The 9,228-nt window shown below is 46.6% G+C and overlaps 2 protein-coding genes across 2 annotated transcripts in view; one reads left to right on the top strand and one right to left on the bottom strand.

Annotated features, from left to right (window-relative positions):
* Window positions 1-352: 352 nt before the first annotated feature.
* Rps27 (ribosomal protein S27) lies at window positions 353-1,563 on the top strand. The gene is made up of 4 exons (XM_057793256.1): window positions 353-393; window positions 695-803; window positions 1,020-1,130; window positions 1,407-1,563. The coding sequence occupies exons 1-4, from the start codon at window positions 388-390 to the stop codon at window positions 1,433-1,435; spliced, it is 255 nt and encodes an 84-aa protein (XP_057649239.1). The 5' UTR covers window positions 353-387; the 3' UTR covers window positions 1,436-1,563.
* A 636-nt stretch (window positions 1,564-2,199) lies between these two features.
* Nup210l (nucleoporin 210 like) overlaps window positions 2,200-9,228 on the bottom strand; it is a 105,324-nt gene continuing 98,295 nt past the window's right edge. Inside the window, exons 36-40 of the mRNA XM_057793822.1 lie at window positions 8,457-8,704; window positions 5,196-5,394; window positions 3,612-3,716; window positions 2,528-2,602; window positions 2,200-2,448 (exon numbers count right to left, since the gene is read on the bottom strand). Coding sequence (XP_057649805.1) covers window positions 2,351-2,448; window positions 2,528-2,602; window positions 3,612-3,716; window positions 5,196-5,394; window positions 8,457-8,704 — 725 coding nt within the window. The 3' untranslated portion in view covers window positions 2,200-2,350. The remainder of the gene's footprint in view (window positions 2,449-2,527; window positions 2,603-3,611; window positions 3,717-5,195; window positions 5,395-8,456; window positions 8,705-9,228) is intronic.

Raw genomic sequence — 9,228 nt, 5'->3', positions numbered from 1 at the left:
GGTAAATCGTACGGAATCCCAGTTAATGATGTCCTTTATTAAGCTCCTGGCTGGTGTTCACCTCTGCTGTTCCCATTCCACTCCGGCTGTCAAAGCTCAGGAAGAAAATTTTAACCTATGCATTTTTCTTTTGACAGCAGCAAAACCATGAACTCAAAATAGAAGCTAACTCTCTCACCATGGTTGTGCACCCGTGACACGAGGAGCCTTGACAGACCTTCAGAAAATGGCAGCCCACGGCTCAACCCCTAGCATTCGAACGGCAAGCAGGACCTTCCCAAGATGGCAGAACAACACGCTCTCGTCACTTCCTGTGCCGTAGCGGATATAAGGAACAGGATTTCCGCTTTCGCTCCTTTCCGGCGGTGACGACCTCCCTACGAGAACATGCCTGTGAGTTGCTTGGCCCGGGTTTCGGCAGAGCGCTCGCTCTGGTGTCTGTACTCCCCATTCGTGCTAATTGCAGACCGTAGCGGGTCCTCACTCACGCCCCGCGTTGTCGTAGGACGGTAATTCCGGAGCCGCGGCGGCCAGCCAGCCACCCGCGGAGACGGGAGCGGAGAGGAGATAAGATGGCGGCCCAGCTACGCAGACACCAGGGGCGGCGAGGGGAGCGTTCTCCTCGGTGTGTGACACTGGGGACCGTTTTCCATCATCTCTTTTCACGTTAGCTCTGCATTTCTGTCCCTCATAGCTCGCAAAGGATCTCCTTCATCCCTCTCCAGAGGAGGAAAAGAGGAAACACAAGAAAAAGCGCCTGGTGCAGAGCCCCAATTCCTACTTTATGGATGTGAAGTGCCCAGGTGAGGAGTGTCTGCCGACTTGGAGACCCGGGGAAGAGCTAGTCCTGGGCTTGTAGCATGGTATTTCTTACTTAGAACTCAGAAGGAAGACTTGGAGCTCCATCCTAGGATGCGTGCTTCGATTAGCGATAGAAACCGTGCAGTTTGTATTACGGGGATGGCAACATGGCGAGCAGTAAAAGCAATGACCGTGTTTGTTGAATTGTCTATTTCCAGGATGCTATAAAATCACCACGGTCTTTAGCCATGCACAGACGGTAGTCCTGTGTGTCGGCTGCTCCACTGTCCTCTGTCAGCCTACAGGCGGGAAAGCAAGACTGACAGAAGGTAAGTGGCCTTCATGTTGGTCTTTTGGCCTTTGTATCCTATGGTGACAGGCTCGGTATTGCTAGTCACTCACTGTATTGCTCCCAAAGCCCTAGTGCTTAAAGTTTTAAGGGTGGGGTGGTTTTGTTGAAAGTTTTTCAGTTGTCTCCAGGCAATGAGTGTCGTGAAAGGGACTTGAATCACTGGGAAGTAGCCAGTGGGGCTGAGAGCAGATGCTCAGGTGAAGGGTCAGTGCAGGCTATGGGGTAATTAATACTTTGGACCTGTTTCTTGCAGGATGCTCCTTCAGGAGGAAGCAGCACTGAAAAGCACCAGATTCGAGATGAGTGGGAACCATCCCAATAAACACATTTTGGATATATAGTGTTTGTCTTGTTTAACTGGTAGGAAGTTGTGCCTCACGTATCCCAGGGCAACCAGAAGAGTGGTCCTTTTAGGTCAAGTAAGTGACCAAATACCCAAGTGTTCATTTTGGCATTTGTAGCTAGGTTCACTGGGAGAATCTTAGACCGTAGTTTAAAGCTAGTGATACTGTATAATTATAATTGGGCTTTGTGTTCTTGTAATTTTTTTTTTGGTATTTACCGTTTTAGGGAAACACTAGTTCTTAGCAGGAAGCATTAGCTGGGTGGTGCACTCCTTTAATCCCAGCACTTGGGAAGTAGAAACAAGCTGACCTCTGTGAGTTCAAGGTCAGCCTTGTTCTACCAGAACTAGATCCCAGGACAGCTAGAACTGTCACACTGAGAAACCCTGTCGGGGGTGGGGGGGTAAGGTAGGGTGGGGTAGAGGAACACAAGGACAGGAAGAATTGTGTCCTACAAAGGTGTGTGACGGTGGGTCTTACCATTCAGGGAGTGGTGGTACACACTCCTACTTGGAAGAAGCAGGCAAATTCAGAACAGCTGGGGTTACTGGTGTAGGTGTGTTGTTTTAGATTAGACAGGGTCTTACCTAGCTTCAAGTCTTGTGTAGCAGGGGATCCCCCCTCCTCTAGCACCACCATATCAATTTATGTGGTGCTAGGAACAGAAACCCAGGGCTTGTTGTGGCCCCAGAAACTTTACAAAACATGACTTTGAATAAAACTATTTAAGATTCTTTATTTATAGCACATAGAAAACTTGTTTTGGAGCTTTAGTGTAAAGTTGGCTACTAGGCTTCTGCAGAATTAGGTATCTTCTCCATTCTGCAGTAAAGGGGATGTGTCCATATTGAGGTTAGTGCTTTATACTCCATAACCAGTGTTGTAGCCGACTCTGTACCAGAGGTGGTTGTGGCCTCAGGAAGTGAGGGGGAGAACATGTTGTGTAAGAACCTGGAAGAAAAGAAATAACAAGGCAAGTAAGTGAAGCACATGCCTGAAGTTCTGAAAGATAAGGGCGGTGGTTCTTTACCTGGCTGAGCTGTTCCTATAGTTGGTACATAAACAACTGGAATAGTCTGTATTTTGTTCAGGAAGGCATTGTATGCTGGAAAAAGGAAACACCACAAAAAGTTTTATGTGATTTTGATTGCAGGAAGGCCTTGAAGATTAAAGTCCAATCAAAAATGAGATTTAAGGGGCGGCAAGATGATTGAGCCAGCAGACTCTTGACAAGTTGTCTTAAGTCCCCAGAACCTACACAGTGGAAGGAGAGAACAGACTCCCTCAAGTTGCCTCTGACTTACACACTTGAGTCAGGGCATGATTGTGCTTCCTTCCTCCTTAACCCAAGCAAATATGTAAGAAATAAATAAAATGAAATTTAAGTATTAGTATAAAAGTTATGTTTCGGCCGGGCGGTGGTGGCGCACGCCTTTAATCCCAGCACTCGGGAGGCAGAGGCAGGCGGATCTCTGTGAGTTCGAGACCAGCCTGGTCTACAAGAGCTAGTTCCAGGACAGGCTCCAAAACCACAGAGAAACCCTGTCTCAAAAAACAAACAAACAAACAAACAAAAAAAAGTTATGTTTCCAGTTAGTCTGCCTTCAAAAACACTGCCCTGTGTACTAATACTTGTAATTCTTTAACTAGTACAGTGCAGCTATGACATTTGTAGCTGTAGGTATAAGATGATTTAAGTATACGAGTAGATGTATAGATTAAGTGGCAATGCTCTTGAATGCTGGAAGTTTCAGTAATTGCTATGGGTCCTGGAACTGCCTCTCTGTAGTACTGAAGGAGATGCCGACGATATGCATCTTAGAGGTATTTTCTTTGCACTTTTGGCTAAAAGTGCATGTGTAGACAGTAGTGCTATCTCTCTTGATTTTTTTTTTTTTTTTTTTTTTGAGATGGTTTCTCTGTAACACAACTCTGACTGTCCTGGAGCTTGCTTCATAGACCAGGCTGCCTGCTTCTTCCTGAGTGCTGGGATTAAATGTGTGGACCATCATGCCCAGCAAGTTGACCTTTAGTCGACTAGGCTCACTCAGTGTTAACTACATGTCATAGATTGGTTTGTGAAGAGTCAAAAGTCTACCATGTAGACTCCTTACCTAGGAAGATGAAAGCAGTTGATGCCAGCACAGCAAAGAGGGTAAATAGGAGGATCTGGTAAGAACCAGCAACATTCTTGAAGACACCTGAATCTTCACAGTGATCTGCATTGCCATAATGGGATGAGATCATACATTAATAACATCCAGAGGAGATGGTGGCTTTAATCCTAGTGCAGAGACAGCTGGATCTTTTGACTAGTTCAAGGCTACAAAAAAAACAGGGTCCCAGTGTACTGATACTGCCTACTTGGGATGATGAAGTTGAAGTTAGAAGACAGTGATATCTCAAATCCCATGCCGCCCTGCACATGGAATTCAAGACCCAATGCTGGTGCGTCAATGGATATTTATTAGTGAACTTTCTACCATTTTGCCAGCCTGCTGACTCAGTTTCTGACCCTTCTCTCTCACTTGTATGCATGCCATTTCTGTCTTTGTCTCAGCTGTTCATAATAAAACGTGTAGGGTTTGCCCCCATACTAAAACGTCCTAGATACCATATTGTGAGGAACGACCTTGTTGTCTTGATCGATCCTTTTGTCCCACCTTTAGTGCTGGGACTATAGGCCTGAGGGTTACAAGCTAGGCATTGAGCCCAGGCCTTCACGCACACTTAGCTTGTACCACGTGAATTATACACCCTTAGCCAAAGCTTGTTTTCTTTTTCATTGGTTTTTCAAGGTGGTTTCTCTAACAGCCCTAGCTGTCCTAGCCTTGAACTCAGCTTCTTGCCTCTTCCTCCTGAGTAATGTGCCACCATGTTTGTTTTTTGTTAAGCACATTTGGTTTATATTTGATTTCAGAGGCCCTCAGCTCTTAGCATAGTCTTCCTCAAGCATCTTATTTTTCCTGGGTTGTTGAAGGTACTGGGAGATAATTGAAGTAGTGTTTGGTCAAGCACAAGGAACAGGATTTCTTTGTGCTACCACTGCCCAGCTAAGAGCTGAGTTTTGTATATACGCACAGGCCCATGTGGTTTCCTCTTATTCCAGTTACACATGGGCCAGCCATCCTAGCCTATATTTCCTTCTAGCCAAGTGAGAACAGGTTGATGGTTCCTGGGGTGGCACTGGAGGGTGACTGCTTCAGTCCACACTTAGTGTGTGTACCCTGCCATGAACAACAAACCACTGCAGTAATCTGATCATCATACCCTGCTGTTTATGTAGATAGTTTCTGGATGGGGTCTAAGTAAGATTTGGACATAATGTTACTTGTAGCATCTGGGTCTAAGTAAGATATGGACATAATGTTACTTGTAGCATTTGCCTGTGCCCACGTATTGTGACCTAACACTTGATTTATGCAGGTTTCCCACCCCCCACCTCCTGTAGACCAGGCTGGCCTGGAACTCAAGAGATACTTGCTGCCTTCCCAAGTGCGAGAGGTGGGGAGATGAGAAGTCAGAGGGGATCCAGCCTTCCTATAATCCAATATCTGTTACTGTAAAAAGGTGACTGGGTGTAGACTAGGGAGCTAGAGGGCTGGCCAAACTGTAGGCCAAAAGTATTGTTGGGGTGGGGTTCGCCATTCCTAATACATTCTTTCCCGTGTAGATTAAAAATGGTCCCCAGTGCTCACCTGAACCAGATAGGTCTTTGGCTCTGACCACCACAGCCTCATGCTGACTGGTGAGTGCACAGGAAATGTTAATGAAAACTGGTGAGGACAGCTGGAAGGCGGTGAAGTTGACTGCTCTTACTAGGTAGATAACCAGGCCTGTCATGAGGGTAGAGTGCCTGTGGCCAGAGACTGCTAGAAATGGGGAGCTGGAAAAGACCTTGGAGAAAAGAGAAAATGACACCTGTTTAGAAGAAGATAAATCAGTGTTGTTTCAGTTAGTACAAGAATATCCCGGTATCCAGCTGATAAATCACTAGCTTTTTCACCATGCAGTGAGAAAGGAACGAGAGAGAGCTTGCTTTGTACTCATTTAAAAAGCTGGTCATAGACGGGCTCATGCCTTTAATCCCAGCACTCAGGAGGCAGAGGCTGGCAGATCTCTGTGTTCTACAGAGACCCTGTCTCCAGAAACCAAAACAAACCAAAAAACAAAACTGGTCATGGTTGTGCTGCATGGCTTTAATCCTAGCAGAGGCAGCCTGCTTTACACAGCCAGGGCAATGAGAAGCTCTATGCTGGCTGTGTGTGCCTGTGGCCACAGACAGGATTCCTGAGGCAGGCTCTAGTTCAATGAGGTCATCTCAAAAAGCAAGGTGGCTATGTATTGAGTCCCAGCACTCAGGAGGGTGTCAGAGTTTGAGGCTAGCTACATTGCAAGCTCCAGGACTAAGACCTCTACCACCAAAAAGTGGGGGAGGGCTATATAGAAGGTTCCAGCGGTTAAGAGTCCCTGTTGTACAATCAGGAAGCCTGGCGTTTGGATTCCAGCATCTAGGTAACTCCCATGTATATCAGTAACCCTGGCTCTGAGAGGAACAGAGACAGGTTTATTTTCTGGGGCTCATTTTTAGCCTAGTCAAGGAAAGTCAGCTTCAAAGAGTGGGTGGTGAACCTATGGGGTGGCTCAGGTAAAGTTGCCTATTGCCAAACTTGATGCCATGAGTTAGGGACTTGCATGACAAAAAGAAAAAAAAATGACCCTTAGAAAGTCTCTGACCTCCATACGTGCTGTGTGGCATGGATATGTCTACATACAAGATGAATAAAAATGTGATTTAAAATGTGGAGAAAGAGACAGCTGGAGAGTGACAGACTGTCACCAGCCCTCTTCTGGTCTCCACACGTGCGCATGCACTTACATCTTGAGGAAAACAAGGTGCAGGTGGGCATGGGCAGACTTGACTCCCTGTATGTACTCAAGGGTGGGGGTAGGTAGGTGCATGTGTAAGGTCCAGGCCAGCCAGGGCTACATAATGATTTGTCTGCAAAGGTAGTGAGCTAGGAACGGGAGCACACACCTTTAATCCCAACACTTGGGAGGCAGAGGCCAGCCTGGCCTAGAGTGAGTTCCAGGACAGCCAAGGTTGTACAAAGAAACCCTGTCTTGGGAAACCAAAGCTAAGAACATAAACAATGTGAACAATTGAGGGAGAATTCTGGCCTCCACACTGTACAAAAGAATAAAGTCGGGGCTGGAGAGATGGCTCAGAGGTGAAGAGCATTGCCTGCTCTTCCAAGGGTCCTGAGTTCAATTCCCAGCAACCACATGGTGGCTCACAACCATCTGTAATGGGGTCTGGTGCCCTCTTCTGGCCTGCAGGCATACACACAGACAGAATATTGTATACATAATAAATAAATAATTAAAAAAGAATAAAGTCATGTGAGCTAAAGGCGAGGATGTGTTGAAGGCTGACTTTGAATGTGCTTTGAGGCTAGGGGTGAGACTTGCCTCTCCTGAGTACGAGGGTTAGAGATGTGAGTGAGGTAGATTGCCAGCAAGGAGTCAGTGAGAAGACTTGGAGTCGGTCTCATTGTGTAGCCCAGGCTGGCCTGGAGCTCCTAGCGGTCCTGTTTTAACCTCTTCAATGCTGGGATTGTAGGCTCACGACACTGTATCTGCCTTCAGTTTGTTTTGGCAACATTTATTGGCTTGGAGAGGTGACTTAGCAGTTAAGAGCACTGGCTGTTCTCCCAGAGGACCTGGGTTCAATTCCCAGCATCCAAATGGCAGCTCACAAATGTCTGTAAGTCCAGTTCCAGGGCTTCTGACACCCTCAGACACATATACAGGTAAAATACCAATGAACATAAATGTTAAAAAGTAAATAAAATTAACAGTGGTCGACAAACTTGTGTCCAGCCTTGTGAGGAGAGTTCATTTAACATAAGAGTCTCCAGTGGTTGGCCAGAGACCTAGCTTAAGAGGTTAAGAACATGTGATGCACAGAGAGACATACATGGTTAAAAATAAAAATGTAGGCCGGGCAGTGGTGGCGCACGCCTTTAATCCCAGCACTTGGGAGGCAGAGGCAGGCGGATCTCTGTGAGTTCGAGACCAGCCTGGTCTACAAGAGCTAGTTCCAGGACAGGCTCCAAAACCACAGAGAAACCCTTGTCTCGAAAAACCAAAAAATAAATAAATAAATAAGTAAATAAATAAAATAAATAAATAAATAAAAATGTATCTCCAAGTATTTAAGCTATTTTCCAGTGGTAACTTTAAAGAAGGCATCAGGTTCCCTAGGGTTAGCGTTTCAGGGATTCTGAGCCCTTTGATGTGGGTTCCAGCAGCCAAACTCTGTCTTCTGCGAGAACAACCTGTGTTCCTAACTGTTGAGCCATCTCTACAGCCCCCATAGTAACTTTAATTAGGTTACGCAGTAACATTTTTTTTTTTTTTTTTTTTTTTTTTGCTTTTTCGAGACCGGGTTTCTCTGTGGTTTTGGAGCCTGTCCTGGAACTAGCTCTTGTAGACCAGGCTGGTCTCGAACTCACAGAGATCCGCCTGCCTCTGCCTCCCAAGTGCTGGGATTAAAGGCGTGCGCCACCACCGCCCGGCCACGCAGTAACATTTTTACCCTTGGAATGAGAATGAAAAGTCTTTTCAAATCCCTTGTCTTTCAGCCATACATGGTAGTGCATGTCCAGTGGTCTCCAGGTTTGGAAGATAGGTGGTACACGGTTTCAAGGTAGCCTGGGTTACACTGTCTTAAAAGCAAAACTGAGGACTAGGGATGTTCAGTTGTGCTTGCCACATGCACATGGTCCATGGTTGAGTTCTCATGACTGCACAAACCCAGGTTAGCGGCACGTCTTAATTGCAGCACTTGGAAGGCAGGAGGCCCATCTTGACTATGTAGGGACTTCACTGCCAGCCTAACGAGAGTATGCTGGAAAAAAGCACAACCTAGACCCCCGACCCAGTACTGCTGTTACCTCTAGACTCTCGAGAACTCTTTCCACTCCCAGGACTCTGAGCTCGCCAATGTCTTTGTGGCTAATAACCAGCTCTGACTGGTTCATGTAAAAACCAGGGATGAAAGGGATGAGGATTCTTTGCATTCCATTCTTGCTTCGTTCATTGACCAGAGTTGCCCACGCATATACCGAGGTGTCGGCTACACTTAGGGCTTGGCGCAGCTCCTCTGAATTCTGTCGAACCTTGATTAGGCAGACATAGACCCCTAAAAAAAAAGACAGCAGGAAGGCTGAGAGGCTTTACGAAGATAACCAAGGTAAAGTAGAAGAAAACCTGTGAGCTCAGTTCAGTTTAAGGGCACACTGTTGCCATTATGGGGAAAATACCAAGAAGGAAAACTGTCCTAAGGGAGCCCAGCTGGACTCAACAGTGCTGCTCCCAGAAAGTCAGCGCTCGGTGAATGGCCAAGCAGCTAAGAAGTGGAGGCAAAGTCTCGTGGACACCGCTTCCCTAGCTCCCCTTGGTTGCTGGTCCAGTGCCGTGCTATCTGCATTTTGTTCTGGAACTTTCTACAGTGTACAGCTTTAGTGTGATGGAACCTTCCTTCAGTGCTTCACCATTAGCTATGCCATTCAAGCTGTGAGACCTCGATTCCAAGCTCAAATAGTGTAGCATTAGCCTGCTTTTCCTTCCCTACTTCTCCCTCTCCCCTGCTTTCCTGCCCCCCCCACAGTTGTGTTTGCAATATTTGAACTAGGCCTGCCACGTGCCAGGTGATCTCTCCCACTG

This window comes from Chionomys nivalis, chromosome 18 (genome assembly GCF_950005125.1).
Source record: "Chionomys nivalis chromosome 18, mChiNiv1.1, whole genome shotgun sequence".
Taxonomy (NCBI): Eukaryota; Metazoa; Chordata; class Mammalia; order Rodentia; family Cricetidae; genus Chionomys; species Chionomys nivalis.
Note: the sequence above shows the minus strand (reverse complement) of the source record. Positions and strands in the feature narration are given on the sequence as shown.

What these genes read in the sequence shown, in the direction of transcription:
- Rps27 (XM_057793256.1), top strand. An exon ending in TATGGATGTGAAGTGCCCAG is followed by an intron (nt 804 to 1,019) that starts GTGAGGAGTGTC and finishes GTCTATTTCCAG; the next exon opens with GATGCTATAAAATCACCACG. An exon ending in GAAAGCAAGACTGACAGAAG is followed by an intron (nt 1,131 to 1,406) that starts GTAAGTGGCCTT and finishes TGTTTCTTGCAG; the next exon opens with GATGCTCCTTCAGGAGGAAG.